The following is a 25,895-nucleotide window of genomic DNA, read 5'->3' on the forward strand; positions in this document are numbered from 1 at the left end:
ATTTACACCCCCTTATCTCTTCTGCCTTCAGAATTTTTGTTAGATAGATGTTTCCTCTTTATATTTTGCAGGATAGGTATTTTTATTGTTGTAACAATTTTTGAATCTCTTAATCGTAGTTAATATTAGTTCCCTGATCTTTTACTATGAAACTAGGCCTATTCTTATTTAATATACTTCGGAGACACTGATCGAATTTACCTAGTTGTGCTTTTTTGTGTGTGTTGGTAAAGTGTCTACTTGATTAAAAAATTGATCTGTATAGATGTTGACTTTTGTTTATGAGAAAAAAATCATATTCCTGATATTAGCATTAGTTGTTGATAAATAAAAATAGTGTGTTGTAATTAAAAGACTGCTAAACTGGGAATCAGGAGGCATTTTTGTTTTAACTTTTCATAGCTTAAGTTTGTATCTTGGGGCAAGTTTAGGTTAACATCTTTGGGCGTTCTTCATCTGTAAAATTGAAGAGTTAAACTTTGATTATTTTTTAAGATCATTTCCAGTTCATGTGACATCCTATAATCTTTTAATTCTAAAGAGTTACCTTTCTAGAAAACAAAAGTATTTTATTAGTCATTGCATATTATTTCCCCACTGTAGGAATTTTGAAAGTTGTGATTTTGTAATTACTCAACATTTAGTCAACATTTAATATAGCACCCATATCCCTCTATGCACTGTTGCTTCCTACAGTAAATAAACTTCGTCTCAACCTATACTGACCTCTCATCTCTTCCCCATTTTCCAGCCGTAACGTTCCAAGTTATTACCTCTAGAATGTGCTTTATACTTTTTACTTCCATGTTGTTGGTCATACTATTCCCTTTCTGTGCACTCTTTTCCATTCTGCAGCCACTTTGAGCCCCCATAACATTTTGTTTATAGTTATTTTGGCATTGTATGATAGCTGTTTACATGTTGTGTTATTCTTTATGTGAGACTGTAAACTCCTTGAAGAAAGATGTTTATTTTTCATCATTTTACTGATCTTATTACTGATTCACATAGTGCTTTTCACATAAAGGGGGAATTAATTAATATTTGTAGAACTGAGTTTGTAAGATGGTTAGTGCCGGATACAGTCAATGGCTGTGAATGGTGACAAATTATCAGGGTAATAAGGAAATGAACTTAGCCATTCTGAATTAAAGCAGTGTTTTAGCCATCTCTGCTGACTGCAAACATTGTATTCCATGGTCACTCATGTACTATTTATTCCTGCCTCCCATCCATTCATTCTTACTGACTCATCTACATACTTAACACTTCTATTTTTCTCTGTAGCCCACTTAACTCCTTGCCTTCATTCATCATTGTAGTTTAGCACTGCCATGGTCTTCAACTTTTAATAGTATCTAACTTTTTTTAACACATTCTTGCTTTGATTTATATACACATTCCTTTCTTTTACCTCCTTGATCTTATGCATAGGTTTATCAGCTTTAATTTTCTATTGCTTTTTGTACTCTCCTATTCACATTTCTTTTCACTTGTCGTTTTACTTTTGAGAAATCATTCATCCTATGTTTCTTAAAGGTATATGCTCTTTGGTTGCTCTCTTCAGGTAAAGTTTACATTGACAGGTGTCTTAGAATCAGCCTAAGGTTGGGGGTTGATGGTGGAATTGCTGGCCATCAGGAAGAGCCGGAGTTAGCTCTGTCAGATTAGCACTCCTGTATCTTTTTTTTTTTTCATCTTTATTAGATTATAATTGCTTTCCAATGTTGTGTTAGTTTCTCTTGTACAACAAAGTGAGTCAGCTATATGTATGCCTATATCCCCTCCCTCTTGGGCCTCCCTCCCACCCCTCTAGGTCATCACAAAGTACCGAGCTGACCTCCCTGTGCTATACAGCAGCTTCCCACTAGCTATCTGTTTTACACATGGTAGTGTATATATGTCCGTGTTACTCTCTGAGTTCATCTCACCCTCCCCTTACCCACCTGTGTCCACAAGTCCATTCTCTAAGACTGTGTCTCTGTTCCTGCCCCGCCACTAGGTTCATCAAGTACCATTTTTCTAGATTCCATATATATGCGTTAATGTACGGTATTTGCTTTTTTCTTTCTGACTTCCTTCACTCTGTATGACAGACTCTAGGTCCATCCACATCACTACAGATGACTCAATCTCGTTCCTTTTTATGGCTGAGTAATATTCCATTGTATATATATGTATCACATCTTTTTCATCCATTCATCTGTCTATGGACATTTAGGTTGCTTCCGTGTTCTGGCTATTGTAAGTAGTGCTGCAAGGAACATTGGGGTACATGTATCTTTTTGAATTATGGTTTTCTCAGGGTATATGCCCAGTAGTGGGATCTTTTTTAGTGGGAGAATGTCTACAGTGGCAATGCTAGCATCAGACCTTTGGTTAAAGGAGTATCTGATACTGATTACAAAAGATGCTGAATGTTAATGGGCATTTTTACAGGTGGACTTTTGGGGGGATGATATCTGAATTGTAGAATTTATCAAAGAATTTCAAAATGACTGTATTGGGTGTGGGTGAATTGGTAGAGATGATTTTTCCCCCCTTTGGATTCAATAATCTTTTTACTCTTGAATTAATTATTGTCTGCTACAGATGTATGGTTGGTTTGGACTGAATAAAAAATAACAAAGGGCAATAAGAAAATGAGTAAAAAAAACTGAAAAGAGACAGGAAAAGTGAAAGATATATGGTAAAAAGTTGCCTATCTTTGTGCTATTTGGAGTCAGAAGTATTTATTGAAAGATTCTTGGGAACATTATGTTAGAGAAAGGGGACTTGAGAAGATAATGTGAGAAAGGAGCCCAGAAGAAAGCTTGTTGGACTATATTTAAATCTATGTTGTTTTTGGTTCTATTTTTATAGCACATCTCAATCTCTTAAGAGTTTACTGTATTACTAAATATTTAAATTGGATATTGTATTTGTATAATAGTAAAGAGGAGCTCATTCATTCCTTAAGAAGTATATTGATGGTTAAATAGCTTTTCTCAGAAAACATATGGATACTTTTATTAACACGGTATCCCTTTAAAGATATAAAAGAGGAAAAATACGCATTGTCTATCCTGTTCTATCAGATAGTAAATAAACAGGGAGTATCCAGGATGCTTTTTGCCTCGTATTTGTAGTGGAAGCATTTTATAGTAGAGAACAAAATTGCATGTAGACTTAAGAAAATAATTTTGGTTAATTTTGATTTTAGAAAATATTAAGCCATTTATTTTATTTTAACAGGTATCTTTCAGATGAAGGCATTGAAGCATGCACAAGTTCTCCTGACAAAGTCAATATAAATGACATCATCCTGATTGCTCTCAATGTAAGTTTTATTTATTAACTTATAAATGTTTTAAATCTGGAAGCTATATTTATGAAAAATATCTCATAGAATAAACTGGATTTTATGATGAGAAAAAATCATAAATCATCTTGCATTTTTATTGTCCATTTTAAGTTGCAGGGATGTTTGTTGAATTTGGTAATCTCATATAAGCCAATTATTAGAAATATATATTTCTTTAACATCTATTATTCAGAATTCAATGAAAAAGGGAAAAATGCAATTAAAACTCCTTTTTTTTCACCCTGTGATCCGTTACAGAATTTCAACTGATCATATTCATGAAAACAAATTGACATTTAATTTACATAGAAACTCTAGCTAGGTTATAGCTTCTTGACAGTTGTATTTTTTCTTTCAAAGTAACTTTTCCTGTTGATAAAAGTAGTATATATGGTACCATACGACTACTTCAGAAAATATAGAAAAGTAAAATAATAAAACCAAATAATTACCGTTAATGTTTTGGTGTATATTTCTTTCCAAGCTCTTTCCCTCTACCCATTTGTATAGTTGTATCTTATCTATAATTGGGATTGACTTTTGGATGTTTTTGAAGAGTTATAAAAATTGTTTGAAGTACAGATGTAAGTAAATTAATATTCTTTTTTCAATCTTGCAGTTACCCTATGGGAGTTTTTTTTGTATCGCCTTTGCAGTCACAGTCTATTAATCAACTTCATATACTATGATACATAATCAGTGAAATTCAGAAGAGAATTACTGTCTGATAAATCCATTATGTCACTGCAAAGTAGGTTTAGCATAAAGCAGAAAGGGCGACAACTGATAAGAGCATGTGAAGTATAAATAAATATATAAATGTGTATAACTTTTCAAATTACTTAAATTTATATTTACATAGTTAAACTTGGGTTTAAACATAAAATTTATATTTTGAAACCTGTGATTTTTTTTTTTAGCTGCTTTGAAATTTTATTCAATAAGACCAACAGGTTTTTTAGAAATTATGTGTGTTATCTGTGACTACAAATGGGAATATTTGCTAGACACTTTAACTTCCCTTGATTTGCACCCAAATTAGTGAATTTTATTTTCAAAAAATGGTATAAAGAACCCTAGTTTCGGGCTTCCCTGGTGGCACAGTGGTTGAGAGTCCACCTGCCGATGCAGGGGACACGGGTTCGTGCCCTGGTCCGGGAAGATTCCACATGCCGTGGAGCGGCTGGGCCCGTGAGCCATGGCCGCTGAGCCTGAGCATCCGGAGCCTGTGCTCCGCAACGGAAGAGGCCATAGCAGTGAGAGGCCCGCGTACCACACACACACAAAAAAGAACCCTAGTTTCTTTGTTTATTAAAAAAAGTCCTAAAGATGATAGGAAAAAGGCTTTGTGACAATCTTCTGTTCTTTTTTATTTTTCTTATTTATATACATAGGTAAATAGCATTGAGCTATGTATAAATTGGGTATGAAACTAAGTAAAATAAGTCAACATGAAGTATTTGTCCTGTGTACATAAGAGGTACATGATTATTATTATCTTAGTGAATTAATTTGTCTTTACAATTTTCTTTAAAATATATAGTTAAATACTGCAGTCCAGAGCTATTATGCGATACAATAGGATTAAAAAAAATACTTTTAATCGGGATGAAGTCTACACCAGACAAATAATCTAAGGTTCAAGTTTATAACCTTTAAATAAAATCAGGTATATACAGTGTTTCTGTTGAAGTTTTTTAACTTTCGAGTGATTGTGGGATGTTAATCACTAATTGAGAAAGACTTGCATTATTAGTTCTTACATACAACTTATTACATATTGGGAGAATAATCCATGCATAAGCTTGCTTATGTTCTCTTCCGCCAGTGGGAACACACTGAATTTGTTCCTTTATCTAGCAGTGAACAAAGCAATGGTATGTATATGGTTTTCCTGCCCAGGGAAGTCCATTAGGCTATTATTGGGCTGCTTAGGAAGGTACTCTCTGCTTACCATGAAATAAAATTCCAGACTCCCCCCCTTAAAAAGCAGATGTTTACCATAGATCACATTGTTAACACAAATAATTTAGGCCGTGAACCACAGTTTCAGTTAGGGAATGGTTCAAGTGCCAAGTTCCCAGATGACACCTTCGGGCCAACTTTGTAAGCTGGCCCTTCTAAAGATAGCAGCCTCAGAGCTGCTATGTAACTCTTTTCTGCATGGGTTTTTATGTTGAAAGGAGGGAGGTTCTTAATTTTTTCCTCTGTAGAATGAGGAGTAAGGATATTAAGAAATAACCTTGAAATTCAGCATGTAGTTTTGCGTTCAAATTTCTGAATTATTCAGAAAAAAATTAAATGATAGCCTAGTCTTAAATTACTAAATAATATGTAACAGTAAAAGTTTTAAAGATTATTTTTAAATTTGTTTTAAGATTCTGTGTAATACAAAATGATTTGCCTAATAGATATTCTGCTGAACTTACTTGAAAAAATAGTCAGGAATCTTTTGTGCATGTGCACACGTGCGTGTTATATATTTCTCCTGCATAATTGCTTATTCACTATAAATATATTTTTGGACCCAGTTATCCTAGTGACCCTGATATAACAGCATCTGAATCATAGAATTGCCTTTGCAGAACTCATAAATTGACTTTGAATTTAGGATGTTTAAAGATTTGGTAGGTCATTTTCATCTTGCTAAAAGAACAATGAAATAACATTCCTTATATGTGTGTAAGGCACTTTGAATATATTGTCTCCTTTCAGCCTGACAACAGCTTTGGAAGATAGAATTGGTAATATATTTTCCATGTTACAGAGGAATAAATTAACTGGATTTAGAGAATTTCTGACGTGTCCCAGGTCATATTAGTTAATTACAGTATGTAGTAAATCAAAGTTTAGGATTTTAGTCTAGTGCTCATTTCTCATTTATATTAATGCCTCATTTTATTTTAATTTTTTAATTAGTGATAAAAACCAGAAATGAAGGACCATGATGTATCATAAAATTTTTATGTATTCTGTTTTTTATACATATTTAAATATTTCAGCTTTTGAGTGACTTCAAGATAATGCTTATGTTTTTATGAACTGTTAGTTGTATTATTGACTTGTACACGTTCAGATGATAACAATATGCATGTTTTATATTCGCTAAAGTAAACATGATAGCTAACATTCATTAAATGCTTACTGTTTGCAAGTCATTGTGCTGAATGCTTTACATGCATTATTTAATCTTCAAAACAATCCTAATATAGGAAATGCTAGTATAGGAAAGTATTTTTTTCCCCATATGTTGCTTAGTATTTTCAAAGTCAAAGACATGCAACTTGAGGTATGGTTTATAATTCTTTCACTCTATTATTGGGTGAAGGCTGCAAAAAGGATAAACCTGAAACATTGTTAAACAAGTATTTGGATTTGGGGCTTAGTTTACCTGGCAGTTCCATTCAGTGAGTTTTACTTAGGAGTGATCCTTGCATTACATTGAGAAATAAATTATAAATCATTGTAGTAAAAGACTGGAAAGGATCTGTGAGGGTTGTATAACATGTATGCTTGTTTCTTAAGCTGGCCATATATGGATATTTCAAGTAAGAGGATATTCTATTATTGTAGGTGTTCAAAGAAGACTATCCTACTTCTCTATATGTAATCCTTTTATAATACAGTAATTTTAATCATCTAGTATTTTCTCCTTAAGTGTAATATAAATTTCTCCCTTATAAATTTTGTGATTAAATGCACTCTAAGTCTGTTTTGTTTTGCTCTTGAGGCAATGAAGAGCTTCTCTTTACTATATTTAAGGAATAACAAAACAGTACAAATTTAGTTATTAATCTAACCTCACTATCTCAAGCAGCAATATAATTTCTTAGCTTAAATAATTAGGCCTTTTTCATGAGTAGTATTAGTTTTCTTCTGAACAAATTTCTTACTTTTCCTTTAGTTTTCATTTCTTCTTACTTAAGACAAAATCCTGAAAAAGTCTGGTTTTTTTTATGTAGACTGTGTAGTTGAAGTTCTGATTTTATGTCAGAAATCCTACAACTTTATCTTAGTCCTATGTTGTTCTTTTTTGTTTTGCTTTAGTTTGCTGAATAATATGTACTTGGGAATTTTCATGTGGTTAGTCATTTGTTCACAACTTCTGTTTCTGTAATTTGTTTAAAAAGCAAATGAAATAAGTATTTACTACAGTATAGTCTTACAATTTCTTGCTGTTGCAGTGGTATTGTTCTCTGGGATATTTTTATGTTGTGTAGCTTTGTTATGTCATAAGTATCACAGCCTATAGAGTAATGTGTTTTCATGTCTCTGCATATCAAGGTTAGATAGAATTTAGTTGTGAAAAATATACTCTGTTTATATGTTCAAAGTAGTCATTTAGTTTTGGATTGTGGCATTAATTTTTTAGTAAGACTATATAGTTTCATAAAATCAAGTTTTAGATTTTAATAAAGAAGACTTAGTAAGTTAAAAGGGTATCTAGAGAAGTATGACCAGATATAAATAAGGCCTTTGATGTACTTTAAACAATGTATGTATGGGACTGTGTTATTAGAGAAGATTGATTTTATATATATATAGATCTCATAATCAGTTGAAAGACATTTATTTAAAGTTTGTTCCACACACCTTAAGTAATTTTATCTTTTGTTGGTGAGTGAAATTAGATTTAGATTCACTTTTCTCTATAATTTTATGTTAATAATAATATTTTTATTTTAGACAGACTTGAGAACAATTGGCAAGAAATTCCTCCCCAGTGACATCAATGGTGGAAAGGTGGAAAAGGTAATGAAAAATGTTAACTTCCTGAATTATGCTAAGTACAATAAATATGAACATCTACTAAATTCCTGGAATTGTTTTTTGTCAATGAAGACTGCAACTTCAAAATATTTTGGAGGTGAACAAGTCACAGAGTTATCATTATAGTGACTTCCTATACACATGGAAAATTATTAAAGCTTAAACTTTTAAACTTTTGGTGACTTTTCAACATTAAAAAAGAACTTTTGTTTCAGGAATTGTAACTATGACACACTTACTTTACATGTGAGACTTACCAGATATTATTGGTGCTCAGGAAAAGGACCTTTTTGTATCTTTTTATTTTAGTTACCTGTTAACCATATTTGTTTAATGAACTTATTAATATAAAGCTATAAGATTGGGAGTGTTAGAAGCATTTTGGCAAAGCTGTGCATTTGGTTGCTGCTATCATTTTGTGTAACACATATATGTATTCATGTTATGAATTTTTTCAGTGATGTTTTTAAAATACAAGGATACAATTTTTAGATACCAACTAGTCAGTCTTTTACTTCTTATTCATTTGTATTCAATTTCTTCTTTTTATTTGAAAATACATGTAAATTGCATCAACCAAGAATTTTATATGTGCTACTGCTCACTTTTTGAACTATTACGGAACATCATTATCTATAGTTTAAAGAAATACTTTGAATGTATATGTTTTGTGTTTGAATAAGTATTCTTATCATTTTAACACTCAGATATTTAAGATAGTTGCTGTACCTCAGATATTTTAAATTTTAGATAATTTTAAAAGGTCTGAAATGTAACAACATATTTTTCACATTTTCCCTTATGCAGTAGATGGTAATCATTTAGCTGGAAAGAAAACAAGAGTTTATTTTATAATTTACAGTAGTTTTTGAAGCAGATACTCAGGGAAGAAAGTTCTACAAACTCCTCAGCAATTCATTTTAATGTTTAACAACACTCTGTGTCAGCAAACTTTAATTGTATTTTAACCTAAATTTCTTATGATGCAACTTGAAGTCCGTAACGTCTTCTTTGTCTTCCCTCAGGGGAAATGGAGAACATCTGGTTACCTTCCCTTGTGAATAAGTCTTCATATACTTGAAGCCTTGTAAATGTCAGTACCACAGGTTTCTTCTTGCTAAAGCCATCTGTCTTGGTTCCTCTGTTTATTCTGTCTCAGGCATTCCGTTCATCTTCATTGTTCTTCTCAGAGTCCTCTCCAGTTCCTTACATTTCTTTTTCTGGTTGTGGTCGTAATTCTCAGAGTTCAGCATACATCAGAATCATCCTGAGGCCTGGCTAGAACACACATTGCCAGCCTCTAACCTCTCCTGCTCCCACACATCTGTCTCCATTGAACTGGGATAGAGCCCGAGAATTTATATTATGAACAAGTTTCTGTGGGATGTTGATTCTGCTGGTCTGGGAACCATAATTAGAAAACTTCTCGAGTATAGTACTCCAAATTATGCAGGAGTCTTGGACAGGTCTGATGAATGCAACAGTTCTTTACAGGAAAAGTAAATAACATCAAAGCAGTGGCTGCGCATCCTTATGCTAGTTGATTTAAGAAAACTAGCATTCTGGATTATTGATTTTCCATTGTTTCTTCGGGTGTCTTTAGGGATTCTCAGAACCTATCTCTGCTATAAGCTCATGGGGAAAGGTACTGATAAGAGTTTTCTCTTCCTCCAACTTCTCAGAGCATTTTTTAAAAAATACTTTATCAGTTATCTATTTTATACATATTACTGTGTATATATCAATCCCAATCTCCCAATTCATCCCACCACCGCCCCCCAGCCCCGCTTTCCCCCCTTGGTGTCCATACGTTTGTTCTCTACATCTGTGTCTCTATTTCTGCCTTGCAAACTGGTTCATCTGTACCATTTTTCTAGATTCCACATATAAGCGTTAATATACGGTATTTGTCTTTCTCTTTCTGACTTACTTCATTCTGTATGACAGTCTCTAGGTACATCCACATCTCTACAATGACCCAATTTCGTTCCTTTTTATGGCTGAGTAATATTCCATTGTATTTATGTACCACATCTTCTTCATCCATTCGTCTGTCTGTGGACACCTAGGTTGCTTCTGTGACCTGGCTATTGTAAATAGTGCTGCAATGAACATTGGGGTGCATGTGTTTTTTTTTTTTAATTAATTTTATTTATTTATTTATTTTTGGCTGCACTGGGTCTTTGTTGCTGTGCATGGGCTTTCTCTAGTTGTGTTGAGTGAGAGCTACTCTTCATTGTGGCACATAGGCTTCTCATTGTGGTGGCTTCTCTTGTGGAGCACGGGCTCTAGGCATGTGGGCTTCAGTAGTTGTGGCACACAGGCTCAGTAGTTATGGCTCACAGGCTGTAGTGTGCAGGCTCAGTAGTTGTGGCACACGGGCTTAGTTGCTTCGTGGCATGTGGGATCTTCCTGGACCAGGGCTGGAACCCATGTCCCCTGCATTGACGGGTGGGTTCTTACCCACTGTGCCACCAGGGAAGTCCAAAAGGTGCATGTGTCTTTTTGAATTATGGTTTTCTCTCGGTATATGCCCAGTAGTGGGATTGCTGGGTCATATGGTAATTCTACTTTTAGTTTTCTAAGGAACCTCCATACTGTTCTCCATAGTGACTGTATCAATTTGGCTGTATCAATTTACATTCCCACTAACAGTGCAAGAGGGTTCCCTTTTCTCCACACCCTCTCCAGCATTTGCTGTTTGTAGATATTCTGATGATGCCCACTCAGATCAGTGTGAGGTGATACCTCATTGTAGTTTTGATTTGCATTTCTCTAATAATTAGTGATGTTGAGCAGCTTTTCATGTGCCTCTTGGCCATCTGTAAGTCTTCTTTGGAGAAATGTCTACCTAGGTCTTCTGCCGATTTTTTGATTGGGTTGTTTGTTTTTTCAATATTGAGCTGCATGTGCTGTTTATATATTTTGGAGATTAATCCTTTGTCTGTTGATTCGTTTGCAGATATTTTCTCCTATTCTGAGGGTTGTCTTTTCATCTTGTTTATAGTTTCCATTGCTGTGTAAAAGCTTTTAAGTTTCATTAGGTCCCATTTGTTTATTTTTGTTTTTATTTTCATTACTCTAGGAGGTGGGTCAAAAAAGACCTTGCTGTGATTTATGTCAGAGAGTGTTCTTCATATGTTTACCTCTAAGAGTTTTATAGTGTCTGGCCTTACATTTAGGTCTTTAATCCATTTTGAATTTACTGTGTATGGTGTTAGGGAGTGTTCTAATTTCATTCTTTTACATGTAGCTGCCGAATTTTCCCAGGACCACTTATTGAAGAGACTGTCTTTTCTCCATTGTATATCCCTGCCTCCTGTCACAGATTAGTTGACCATAGATGTGTGGGTTTATCTCTGGGCTGTCTATCCTGTTCCATTGATATATATTTCTGTTTTTCTGCCAGTACCATATTGTCTTGATTGCTGTTTGTAGTATAGTCTGAAGTCAGGGAGTCTAATTCCTCCAGCTCCGTTTTATTCCCTCAAGATTGCTTTGGCTGTTCACGGTCTTTTGTGTTTCCATACAAATGTTAAGATTTTTTGTTCTAGTTCTGTAAAAAATGCCATTGGTAATTTGATAGGGATTGCATTGAATCTGTAGATTGCTTTGGGTAGTATGGTGTTTTTCACAATATTGATTCTTCCATTCCAAGAACATGGTATATTTCTCCATCTGTTTGTGTCATCTTTGATTTCTTTCACCAGTGTCTTACAGTTTTCTGAATACAGGTCTTTTTTTTTTTTTTTTGTGGTACGCGGGCCTCCCACTGTTGTGGCCTCTCCTGTTGCGGAGCACAGGCTCCAGACGTGCAGGCTCAGTGGCCATGGCTCACGGGCCCAGCCGCTCCACGGCATGTGGGATCTTCCCGGACTGGGGCACGAACCCGTGTCCCCTGCATCAACAAGCAGACTCTCAACCACTGAGCCACCAGGGAAGCCCTGAGTACAGGTCTTTTACCTCCTTACATACGTTTATTGCTAGGTAATGTATTCTTTTTGTTGCAAGGGTGAATGGGATTGTTTCCTTAATTTCTCTTTCTGATCTTTCGCTGTTAGTGTATATGAATGCAAGAGATTTCTGTGCATTAATTTTGTATCCTGTAACTTTACCAATTTAAGTGATTAGCTCTAGTAGTTTTCTGGCTGCATCTTTAGGGTTACCTATGTATAGTATCATGTCATCTGCAAACAGTGATAGTTCTACTTCTTCTTTTCCAGTTTGTATTCCTTTTATTTCTTTTTCTTCTCTGATTGCCATAGTTAGGACTTCCAAAACTATATTGAATAAGAGTGGTGAGAGTGGATATCCTTGTCTTGTTCCTTATCTTAGTGAAATGCTTTCAATTTTTCACCATTGAGAATGATGTTTGCTGTGGGTTTGTCATATATGGCCTTTAATATGTTGAGTTAGGTTCCCTTCCCTCTATGCCCACTTTCTGGAGATTTTTATCATAAATGGGTGTTGAATTTAGTCAGAAGCTTTTTCTGCATCTATTGAGATGATTATATGGTTTTTATTCTTCAGTTTGTTAATATGGTATATCACATTGATTGATTTGCATATATTGAAGAATCCTTGCATCCGTGGGATAAATCCCACTTGATCATGGTGTATGATCCTTTTAATGTGTTGTTGGATTCTGTTTGCTAGTATTTTGTTGAGGATTTTTGCATCTATATTCATCAGGGATATTGGTCTGTAATTTTCTTTTTTTATAGTATCTTTGGTTTTGCTATCAGGGTGATGGTAGCCTCATAGAAAGAATTTGGGAGTGTTCCTTTCTCTGCAATGTTTGGAAAAGTTTGAGAAGGATAGGTGTTAGCTCTTCTCTAAATGTTTGATAGAATTCACCTGTGAAGCCATCTGGTCCTGGACTTTTGTTTGTTGGAAGATTCTTTTTTTTTTTTTTGCGCTACGTGGGCCTCTCACTGTTGTGGCCTCTCCCGTTGTGGAGCACAGGCTCAGAACACGCAGGCTCAGCGGCCATGGCTCATGGGCCCAGCTGCTTCACGACATGTGGGATCTTCCCAGACCAGGGCACGAACCCGTGTCCCCTGCATCAGCAGGCGCACTCTCAACCACTGCGCCACCAGGGAATCCGTGTTGGAAGATTTTTAATCACAGTTTTAAATTCATTACTTGTGATTGGTCTGTTCATATTTTCTATTTCTTCCTCCTTCAGTGTTGGAAGGTTATACCTTTCTAAATTTTTGTCCATTTCTTCCAGGTTGTCCATTTTATTGGCATAGAGTTGCTTGTAGTAGTCTCTTATGGTGCTTTGTATTTCTGCGGTGTCCATTGTAATTTCTCCTTTTTCATTTCTACTTTTATTGATTTGAGTCCTCTTCCTTTTTTTCTTGATGAGTCTGGCTAAAGGTTTCTCAATTTTGTTTATCTTCTCAAAGAACCAGCTTTTAGTTTTATTGATCCTTGCTATTGTTGTCTTTGTTTCTATTTCATTTATTTCTGCTCTGATTTATGAAATCTCTCCTTCCACTAAGTTTGGGTTTTGTTTGTTCTTCTTTCTCCAGTTCCTTTAGGTATAGAGTTAGATTGTTCATTTGAGATTTTTCTTGTTTCTTGCTATAAATTTCCCTCTTAGAACAGCTTTTGCTTCATCCCGTAGGTTTTGGATCATCGTGTTTTCCTGGTCATTTGTCTCTAGGTATATTTTGATTTCCTCGTTGATGTCTTCAGTGATCTCTTGGTAATTTAGTAACGTATTGTTTAGCTTCCATTGTTTGTGTTTTTTATGTTTTTTCCCCTGTAATTTATTTCTGATCTCATAGCGTTGTGGTCTGAAAAGTTGCTTGATATGATTTCAATTTTCTTAAATTTACCAACGCTTGATTTGTGACCCAAAATGTCATCTATCCTGGAGAATGTTCTGTGTGCACTTGGGAAGAAAGTGTAATCTGCCGTTTTTGGATGGAATATCCTATAAATATCAATTAAATATCTGGTCTATTGTATCATTTAAAGCTTATGTTTCCTTATTAATTTTTCGTCTGGGTGATCTGTCCATCGGTGTAAGTGCGGTGTTGAAGTCCCCCACTATTATTGTGTTACTGTTGATTTCCTCTTTTATAGTTGTTAGCATTTGCCTTATATATTGAGGTGTTTCTATGTTGGGTGCATATATATTTATAATTGTTATATCATCTTGGATTGATCTGTTGATCATTATGTAGTGTCCTTCCTTGTCTCTTGTAACATTCTTTATTTTAAAGTCTATTTTATCTGATATGAGTATTGCTACTCCAGCTTTCTTTTGATATCCATTTGCTTGGGATATCTTTTTCCATCCCCTCACTTTCATCCTGTATGTGTTCCTAGGTCTGAAGTGTGTCTCTTGTAGACAGTATATATACACGTCTTATGTTTGTATCCATTCAGCAAGCCTGTTTCTTTTGGTTGGAGCATTTAATCCATTCACACTTAAGGTTATTATTGATATGTATGTTCCTGTTCCCATTTTCTTAATTGTTTTGGTTTTGTTTTTGTAGGTCCTTTTCTTCTCTTGTGTTTCCCACTTAGAGAAGTTCCTTTAGCATTTGTTGTAGACTTGGTTTGGTGGTGCTGAATTCTCTTAGCTTTTGCTTGTCTGTAAAGCTTTTGATTTCTCGATAGAATCTGATGAGATCCTTTTCAGGTAGAGTAATCTTGGTTGTAGGTTCTTCCCTTTAATCACTTTAAATATATTGTGCCACTCCTTTCTGGCTAGTAGAGTTTCTACCGAGAAATCAGCTGTTAACCTTATGGGAGTTCTCTTGTATGTTATTTGTTGTTTTTCCCTTGCTGCTTTCAATAATTTTTCTTTGTCTTTAATTTTTGTCAGTTTGATTATTATGTATCTCGGCATGTTTCTCCTTGGGTTTATCCTGCCTGGGACTCTGCGCTTCCTGGACTTGGGGGCTGTTTCCTTTCCCATGTTAGGGAAGTTTTTGACTATAATATCTTCAAATATTTTCTTGGGTCCTTTCTGTCTCTCTTCTCCTTTGGGACCCCCCCCCTTAATGTGAATGTTGATTCATTTAATGTTGTCCCAGACGTCTCTTAGGCTGTCTACATTTCTTTTCATTCTTTTTTCTTTATTCTGTTCCACAGCAGTGAATTCCACTATTCTGTCTTCCAGGTCACTTCTCCATTCTTCTGCCTCAGTTATTCTACTATTGATTCCTTCCAGTGTATTTTTCATTTCAGTTATTGTATTGTTCATCTTTGTTTGTATGTTCTTTAATTCTTCTATGTATTTGTTAAACATTTCTTGCATCTTCTTGATCTTTGACTCCATTCTTTTTCCGAGGTCCTGGATCATCTTCACTATCATTATTCTGAATTCTTTTTCTGGAAGGTTGTGTATCTCCACTTCATTCAGGTGTTTTTCTGGGGTTTTATCTTGTTCCTTCATCTGGTACATAGTCCTCTGCCTTTTCGTGTTCTCTATCTTTCTATAAATGTGGTTTTCGTTGCACAGGCTGCAGGATTGTAGTTCTTTTTGCTTTTGCTGTCTACCCTTTGGTGGATGACGCTATCTAAGAGTCTTGTGCAAGCTTCCTAATGGAGGGACTGGTGGTGCATAGAGCTGGGTGTTGCTGTGGTGGGCAGAGCTCAGTAAAACTTTAAACCACTTGTCTGCTTATGGGTGGGGCTGAGTTCCCTCCCTGTTGTTTGTTTGGCCTGAGGCGACCCAGCGCTGGAAGGGACAGGCTCTTTAGTGGGGCTAATGGCAGATCCAGGAGGGCTCATGCCAAGGAGTACCTTCCAGAACTTCTGCTGCCAGTGTCCTTTTCCCCGTGGTTAGCCACAGCCACCCCCCACCTCTGCAGGACACCCTCCAACAGTATCAGGTAGGTCTGGTTCATTCTCCTATGGGTTCACTTCTCCTTCCCCCTGGGTCATGATGCACACACTACTTTGTGTGTGCCCTCCAAGAGTGCAGTCTCTTTTTCCCCCTGTCCTGTCGAAGTCCTGTAATAAAATTCCACTAGCCTTCAAAATCTGGTTCTCTGGGAATGTCTTCTCCTGTCGCCAGACCCCCAGGTTGGGAAGACTGATGTGGGCTCAGAACCTTCACTCCAATGGGTGGACTTCTGTGGTATAATTGTTCTCCAGTTTGTGAGTCACCCACCCAGCAGTTATGGGACTTGATTTTATTGTGATTGCGCCTCTCCTACTGTCTTGTTTCGGCTTCTCCTTTGTCTTTGGATGTGGCGTATCTTTTTTGGTGAGTTCCAGTGTCTTCCTGTCGATTTTGCAGCAGTTAGCTGTGATTCTGGTGTTTTCGCAAGGGCGAGTGAGCGCACACCCTTCTACTCTGCCAGCTTCTCACAAAGTTTTGTAAGTGGTCTCTTCAGAATTTCCTTTGAATGTAGCTAACAAAAAATATATATAACTTAGAATATTTGAATCTAGAATTTTCTTTGCCAAATTTTATCCTTTGAAATATTTTTAATGCTGATGTAGATTTAGTTTATACGTAAAATGAAAAGACAGAAAATAAGCTCTGTTCACATGAAACAGAAGTAGAGTGGGATTAACTGCCTTTCTGCTCTTCCCATTTATATTTTTCCTTCAGACGCCAAGTATAATTCTCTTCACATTATTCGTGAAAATGTTCTGAAAATTAATTTTAATAGAATTTTTAGAAGCCAACGCACGGGAATTACTCATTTTATTTGCCTTTGGTTAAAACTGCATACATTATATAAAAATATAACTACTTTCAGCCAAAAGTAAATGTTTAAGGAATGTATTTTTGACATGAATTACTTGTGTGTCTGTCTGTAAAATAAGACTAATACAGTAAAAGTTGCTTTATTTGTGCCTTTATTGGAAAGCTTTATTACCCAGCACTTCATCATGTTAATGGTGACAGAATCATTAAGACATGGGTCTAGACACTAAAATTATATAATAATTCTTATTTAAAATAAATTTTAAATAAAAAAATTTAAATAAATTTTATTTTAATCTGTGCATAAGATAAGCAGAGTATTTGAATAAGTAATCTTCCTGTTCCTTGAACATGTCAGATTTTGGTATAAAATAATATTATTTTCTAATTTTCTTTTAATAGTAAAAAAAATAGCAAATGGAAGAAAGAACTGTATTACCTAGTGATTTTCCAAATAGATCATACTAGAAACTAATTTTGCAAAAACTAATTTAGACAGGAAATTTAAAGTGTGAGATAGACTAGCTGTCCCAGGAAGCAGAGGCATGGTTTTGCTGTGCTTCAGATACGATGTGGAGAGGGAGCAGAAAACAGTAGGGGCTGGTAACATATTGGACAGATACAGATTTTAGAATTATTGGACTAGATTTAAATCTCATTCTTCTGCTTATTATGTTTTTGTGACTTCTGGTAGTTATTTAATCTTGCCAGATTTTAATTTTCTTATCATTCAAATATTATGTCCCTTATGACATTGAAGAATTAAGTGACATAATCTATGTGACATCTTAAATGTAGCGCAATGTGTATGGCAAGTATTGAGCATTATGAGACATTTAGGATGGTATTTTTGTCCTGGAGATCTAAGAATGCATGTTTATTACCTCAGTTTGTTATCTTGTTACTTAGAGATCTCCAAGGGAATGCAGTAAATGAAGTAAGGCAAATGGATACTTCATTATTGACTGTGTTTTAGCCCCAGCCCCTAATGCAGAACTTTATCACTTGAGCTAGGTTGATCTTAGTATAATAGAATCAAAGTAGGTCAAATTTCTGCTTTATTTCTACTAAGTTCCATGCTTGCCTATGATATTACCACTCCTAAGAGAGAAAGCCAAAGAAAAAAGAGTTGGAGAGCATTTGCCCCAGTGTTTAAGAAGCAAATCCTTAATAAGCAAGAGAAGAGAGGAGGCTGTCTTTTTAGGAGCTACTTCCATTAGTTTTGTGTGGGTCCTTTAAAAGAGCCTGTAGTCCTGTGTCTTCTATCCCCCTTGGAAGCTTATTCATTAGGCCTCAGGCTCCATCCAATGTACTAGAGATTCTGCAAGACAGAGCAGTAATCCTCTTTAGAAGTAGATTAAAGGAATGTAGAGAGGAGTCTTCAAACTTCTTCTCCTGAGAGGCCAAAAGTAAATGCTTACATGCTGTGTATTGTTATTATCATAACTAATAAGACTTAGATAACAGCATTTTCAGCATTTGGAAAGGAAGTGTAGAGAGAGCTATGATCCGGTAGGAGAGGTGGTAGGTCTGTAGTTAGGAGAAGACAGTTAATCCTGGAACATTGTATTTACATCTGTTTTGTCCGAAGACAAACTGGGACCTTCAGAAGGGCATTGTCATCTGAAGTTTGAAACTGAAGTCTTAATAATTCTATTAGTTATCACTGATTATTTTGTGAGGAAGTAGGATGGCCAAAAAAATGCAAGTAACTTTGTTAGTAATTACTGTAAGTTCTGTTCACATTCTTTTCTCTTTCCTCCCATCCTCTTTTTTTTTTTTAACATCTTTATTGCAGTATAATTGCTTTACAATGGTGTGTTAGTTTCTGCTTTATAATAAAGTGAATCAGTTATACATATGTTCCCATATCTCTTCCCTCTTGCATCTCCCTCCCTCCCACCCTCCCTATCCCACCCCTCTACCATTCTCTTCTTAATATTATTTTGCAGTTCCCATATTTTCTCCTTAAGGTTGCTTGCAACCTTGATGCAAAGGTTTCAGACAAATTTAAAAAGTAGTTAGAGTGGGAAGATGACACTTTTCTCCAGGGTTCTAAGCCTAAGCTAGATTTTCCCATAAGCAGTTTATGTTTGACTTGTAGGCCATAAACGTTTTTAGAGTGGAGCAATATGTGCCGAGGAAGCTATATGCTGCAACTTCTGAGTTTTTCAGGGCAGGCTTTGTATATCTAGATATTACAAGGTTCTGGAATATTTAGCTTGTAAGGTAAAAATCATGGAAAGAAGTCATGACAAAATGGAAGTAAAACTATGCTTCCTATAAAACTGTTTAATATTTTTCATATTCTTCTCCAAGTTTAATATTTTGTTGTAGTTATTTTCATAGCTTTAGCCTTTGAACCAAGGTGTAGAAGTTACTTATAAAATATAGGTTAATGTAAAAATGCTTTATTACCAGTCCAGCTGTGTGAGGACTTTAATGCATTACTGTGAAGCCCTAACAGGAAAGGCTTTCCAGATCTGTGTTTATTTTTTCATCTAAGTTTTAGGGCTGACAGGTTGTATATGCATGTTTTTTTTTTTTTTTCGGTACGTGGGCCTCTCACTGTTGTGGCTTCTCCCATTGCGGGGCGCAGGCTCAGGGGCCATGGCTTACGAGCCCAGCCGCTCTGCGGCATGTGGGATCCTCCCAGACCGGGGCACGAACCCGCGTCCCCTGCATCGGCAGGCGGACTCTCAACCACTGTGCCACCAGGGAAGCCCTGTATATGCATTTTTAAATGTGAAACTGCGATTAAAGACCTAAATCTTTCCGGATAGAAGTGACCTTCTCAAAGCCTCAGCAACACCAACATCAACCACAAGATGGCTTCACTGCCTTAAAATTCAAACTGAATGCCCTCTCACCCTCAGACAATATAGAACTTGGATGTTTTCAGAAAAAAAATAATTGAAAAATGTTTTAAGTTAAATAAATTGTGTCATGTTTTATTTATGTTAAAAAATAATACAATTTACCAGTGTTTCTTTTAGTGAGTTATTAAAATTAAACATGCACTTTTAATTTTAGAAAAATGGATTATTAAATTCTGATATTACTGTGCTTTATTTACAAGCACTTATTGGTAATTATTAGTAGGACTTCTGTGTAGTTTGAAAGCAACTGCACAAAACAATCTATAGAATATATATTAGATACTCTAATAATAATTGAAAAACTGTTCACTTTTTTTTTTTTCTAATTCTCCCAGAAAACGAAAAGCTATAGCAGTGGAGGATGGAAATAGGCAAATGACACATTGAAAGAAGTGTTACGTTTGACTGGAGTCCCACAATGTTTTTCTTGTAATTGATTGGCTGTAATTGCCCTGATTGAATAAAAGCAAATTATCTGCTGTACTGTTACTTTGATGTATAAAGTGATGTTTTTTTCAGGCGATCTCAAGTTTGGGAAAACCTATTCAATATTTTGTTGTCTTTTTGTCTATTACTAGACATTTATAATACCCTGTTTTTAAAATTTCTAAGGGGTAGAAACTTTTAGATCTTCTAGTAGGTATACCACCATATTTATGATTCAGGAAGTTTTTCTTTTATTATTATTTATTTATCCATTTAAACTCTCTTGACATATATGAATATCAATTGAAAAATTTGAAATCAGGATTAGGGACTACCTTCCCAAAGCTATTTCTTTCAATGTTCCTTTTGCTTTTTTTTTTTTTTTTTTGCCGTACGCGGGCCTCTCACTGTTGTGGCCTCTCCCGTTGCAGAGCACAGGCTCCAGACACGCAGGCTCAGTGGCCATGGCTCACGGGCCCAGCCACTCCGTGGCATGTGGGATCCTCCCGGACTGGGGCACGAACCCGTGTCCCCTGCATTGGCAGGCGGACTCTCAACCACTGCGCCACCAGGGAAGCCCTCCTTTTGCTTTTAACCTGCTTTCTTCTTGACCTTTATTGGTACAAGCCCCTAACTTACCTAGGAGAACCCTGGTTTTCAGTAAACACTTCTTCTTTCTCTTTATTGAGAACCTACTTTGTGCCAGGTCCCATGTTAAATAATCTGTGTAATCTTCAGAACAGCATTGAAAAAGAGAAATCATTACCAATCTCTGTTTTACTTTAGAGATGAGGGAACTGCAACTTTTCTAAAATCATAGTCTTTTGTTGCTATAGGGCCTTAATAATTGCCATGTGAATGGAATGTTCTTCCCTCAGCTGTCAGGAAAACTGCTATTTAGTCTTCAAATTCCAACTTGAATGCCACTTCTCTTCTAATTTTCTTGACCTCTTTTGAACAGAATTAATTTTTAAGAGTTATTCCCACTGCCCTTTATACCTACATGTTTTTAGTATGTAACAAATTTTATCATAGTTTTAGAATGTATGAAACAAAGAAGACAGACTTTGGTATGTGGCATATCTGAGTTTGAATTCTAATTCTACTTCTTACTGGCTGGGTAACCTCTGTCAAAATACTTTATCCTCTGCTCTCAATTTTCTCATTTAAGACACACAAATGATCCTAATATACTTTTTAGTTCTGGAGGTAAATTAAATAACTTATGTAGAACTTCCCTGGTGGCGCAGTGGTTGAGAATCCGCCTGTCAATGCAGGGGACATGGGTTCGAGCCCTGGTCTGGGAAGATCCCACATGCCATGGAGCAACTAAATCCGCACCACAACTGCTGAGCCTGTGCTCTAGAGTCTGTGAGCCACAACTACTGAAACCGTGCGCCTAGAGCCCATGCTCTGCAACGAGAAGCCACTGCAGTGAGAAGCCCATGCACCACAACGAAGAGTAGCCCCCGCTCTCCGCAACTAGAGAAAGCCCATGCGTAGCAACAAATACAGCCAAAAATAAAATAAATAAGTAAATAAATTTATTAAAAAAATAACATGTAAAAATCCTGCCACATTTTCTGGTGTATCTAGTAAGTGCTAAATAAATTATAGTAAAAACACAAGGTAACTTTTTTATCAAGCAATTTTTGAATGTATATATGTGCTAAGTGCAGGGGCTGCAGAGATCAACAGGACAGTCCCTGCCTTCTTGAAGCATATACCCTAATAAGATCAAGAAACCAACAATGTCAGTATAGTGGAACAAATGCTATGTCAGAAGTACATACAAGGGAGGGGTAGCCATCTCAGCTTGTTAAGCTTAGTGAGATGAGGTGGAGAGGTTGCTTTTCTTGCTAGACTGGTAGTTTTTAGACTTGTAATTCTCAATAAGGGAATAATAGGTAAATCCCCATTTGGGGGAATATTTAACATCTTACAGTGGGAGAGTGTATCTGGTGTGTGTATAAAGATTATATATGTATACACATGCATACACACACACACGTATTACTTATATTTAGAAAATAAAACTACCCCCAAAAAGGTATTTTATTATACAAACTATAGAAAATAGACCTTGACAAAATCTTGCCTGATAATAATACATGGAAGATAAGTTAACATTTATACTTCCTAGAACCTGAATTCTCTTCCTTTGTTTGGGGGAATTTCCCATTTTCAAAGTCTTGGTGGTGGAAAAGAAAATGCCGGATACTTTTTGCCCAGCCTCCTTTGCACCTATGCCGTGCACATGTACCTCAGCTTTACTAGTTCAGGTATAGCTGCATAGGACACGGGTTAGTCACACAAAAAAGCAGGAACTGTGGTGAATCCTCTCTGGTAGTGGCAGAAGCTACAGCAGGATTGAGTTTCTAGGGTAATAGCTGCCAACAGTGCTGGGGTCAGTGTCCAGGGCTAGTGAAATTGATAGTACAAGGTGTAGAGCTAGATGCTTGAGTGTGCTGGATCTAGCTTGTTCCAACTGATGAAGGCCGAATGTCAGCATCTCTTCCCTGTCTAGAGGTGAGTAGTTGAAATCAGCCATGGAAATTGGAAAATGCTACAAATTAGGGCTTCTTCTCTACCCTTCCTATCCCAAACTGTTTCATCAACATACTACTGCCATTAAACCAGTCTGTGGTTTGATTTTCACTGTTATTCTTGCTGTGAAGGCTACAGACTTAGTTCTCTAATACTCCTGACACTTCTGTGAACTACCCAATGTCTTAATTTCAAAATGTTATGTAAATTATTTGAGCAATTTTAATGTAATATTGGATATATACAAACATATCTCTTTTGAAGCTTAAAAATGAAGTGAGCACCTCTGAAGCCTCAGCCTGATGTAAGAACTAGAACATTACAATGCCATTCTGTCCTACCTCTTCCTCTCCCAAACACCAAGAAATGATTGTTGTGAATTTTGACTTTAGCTTTTCTTGACTTTTGGAAGAAATATTTTAGTTATATATGTAGTTATTTCTGTATAATATATTGTTTTTAAGAGAGAGGGTTTTTTTTTTAATTTAATTTATTTATTTATTTATTTTTGGCTGCATTGGGTCTTGGCTGCTGCAATGGGCTTTTCTGTAGTTGCGGCAAGCGGGGGCTACTCTTACTTGCGGTGCGTGGGCTTCTCATTGCAGTGGCTGCTCTTGTTGCGGAGCACGGGCTCTAGGCACACGGGATTAAGTAGTTGTGGCACGCGGGCTCTAGAGTGCAGACTCAGTAGTCGTGACGCATGGGCCTAGTTGCTCTGTGGCATGTGGGATCTTCCCGGACTAGGGCTCGAACCCATGTCCCCTGCATTGGTAGGTGGATTCTTAACCACTACGCCACCAGGGAGGTCCTACTGTTTAGTTTTTAAGCTTTACAAAATGTTAACAGATTGTCTGCTGTAGCTTGCTTTTATCATTCAGTGTGATGGCTGTAACATATGTCCATGTTGTATATACCTAATATTCATTCATTTTCACTTTTATATAATATTAAGCTATCTAAATATACCATAATTTACTTATTCATTCTCCTGTTGATGGATATTTAGATGTGTTTCTTTTTCTCTTCTTTCTTTTTTTTCTTTAAATAATAGATGCACTACTACTACATCTAGGAACAAACTTGTATATTTTTTCTGATGCATATGTGTAAGAGTTTCTTTAGGGAATATAACCAGGAATTGAATTATTGTATGCTAGAGTAAGCCAGTGTTCAACTTTACCAGATAATGCCAAATTATTTTTCAAAGTGGTTGTACCAATTTGTATTACCTTCAGTAGTGTATGTGAGATCCCATTGATCCATGTCTTTTGTGGCACTTGATATTATCAAATTTTTCTAATCTTTTGGTTGTAACATACATTATTCTTCCTCAGGCTATTCTGTCCCTGATGACCTCCTTCCCCGATATACATTTTAGAATCAAATGATCAAGTTTCTTAAAATGGGTCAGAGTTTTGAATGAAATTGCATTGAATCTGCATATCAGCTTAAAGACAATTGACATCTTTATGATAACTAATTACAAGTGAAATGCTGGTAAGCTGCCTCTCTGAAGAGGAAAAAATAAAGCCCTAATATGTAGTAGTTGCCACTATTTGTAGTATAAAAATTCCTGCAGTGGCTGATTATAAGTTATACTATGAAATCACCAAAGCCGGAATTGGGAAGAAGTGCTCATAACAGGCACTTGTGAACTGGCCTGAGCTGGCTTCAGCACACCTTTGGATGTATCTCTTCATTTATTTAGTTTTGTCCATGAAGTTTTATAATTTATTGAAAGTATATAGGTTGTGTATCTATATGCAAGCTTTATGCTCGGAACTTCCTATTTTTGTTGTTGTAAATGGTGTTTTTTAAAAAAAATACTGTTTTTTTCTCTGTTAGGGGTACATAAAAAGGTAACCAATAATTGTACGCTAATCTTAAATTTGCTATCTTGTACTTATTATTCTTAATAATATATCTGTGTATTATTTTACATTTTCTCTATAAATATGCCTTTTGTTGACACTTCACATGAATGGGATCACACAATATATACTTTGTTGTATCTGGCTTCTTTCACTTACTGTCATGTTTTTGAGGTGAATCCATGATGTAGCATGTATCAGTAGTCTGTTACTATTTATTGCTGAGTAGTATTCCATTGTATGGACTTTACTTTTTCCTTTCCATTCTCTAGTTGATGGACATTTAGATTGGTATGCATAGGTCTCTTATTGTTTTTTCATTGCTACTGAAAGTATGTTTGTGTTTTTATTATTATTATTACTCCTTAGATTGTTTATTTGCATTATTACTCTTTGCTTCCTGGTCAGTCTTGCTCAGTATCAGTTTCATCAGTCTTTGCAAAGAACCAATGCTAGACTTTGTTAACCCTCTTTACTGTATTTTTAGTTTGCTATTTCATTAATTAATCTTTATTTTCTTCTTTCTTGTACCTTGTTTGAACTCATTCTGTTGTTCTTTTCCCAACTTGTTAGTTCGACTCATTTATTTACTTTGTTTTCTAATATAAGCATCTCGAGGCTACTAATTTTTCTTCTACCATTGCTTTAACTATATCCCAAAGGTTTTACACATGGTATTTTCATTATCATTCGGTCCTAAATATTTTTCAGTTTATATTAAGATTTCTTCTTTGTTTTAATAATAGAACATTATCTTTTTTTTTCTTTTTGTTACAGATTTCTAATTCAGTTAGATTGTGGTCAGAGAATTTGGACTGAAAGATAGCTGTATTTGAAGACACTTACATTATGGCTTGATATATATTTATATGTCACATGCTTGCTTAAGGGGAATATTTTTTCCCTTGTTGTTAGGTTCACAGTTCTATATAAATTCTCTAGATTAGGCTTATTGTTTTATAGTCTGTGTTTGATAATTCCAAATTCTCAACTCCTTAGAGTCTTAAATTTTTTTTAAACATTAATATTTTTATGATTCTCAGATTTTGTAGCTTATTTCCTTGTATCATATGTTCTTGTAATTTTATATTTCTTTATCTTTCTGCATGGAAATCTTGGGCACCTGAATCAGGAAAGCTGATAGAAAGGATTATGGAGCTAGTGTGGTGCTACTAACTGACAGTGAGTTGAGATTCTGGCTAAGGTTAACTTTGCTACTTTTCCATAAGCTGAAAGCTGAGGGTCTCAATTGCAGTGTTGTTTCGATCAGAAGCAAACGTAGATTTTCTCTGGAGGAAAATGTCCTCCAAATTGAGGCTTGACATAGATGCCTGCATGGGTGACATGGGGAAAGTTCTGACATTTCTAACATTATA

At 35.6% G+C, this 25,895-nt stretch overlaps 1 protein-coding gene across 1 annotated transcript in view; it reads left to right on the top strand.

Moving 5' to 3' along the window:
• The window catches only part of TDRD3 (tudor domain containing 3), a 200,885-nt gene that overhangs the window by 79,979 nt on the left and 95,011 nt on the right, over positions 1–25,895 (top strand). Inside the window, exons 2-3 of the mRNA XM_059995586.1 lie at positions 3,235–3,319; positions 8,030–8,095. Coding sequence (XP_059851569.1) covers positions 3,235–3,319; positions 8,030–8,095 — 151 coding nt within the window. The remainder of the gene's footprint in view (positions 1–3,234; positions 3,320–8,029; positions 8,096–25,895) is intronic.

This window comes from Delphinus delphis, chromosome 18 (genome assembly GCF_949987515.2).
Source record: "Delphinus delphis chromosome 18, mDelDel1.2, whole genome shotgun sequence".
Lineage (NCBI taxonomy): Eukaryota > Metazoa > Chordata > Mammalia > Artiodactyla > Delphinidae > Delphinus > Delphinus delphis.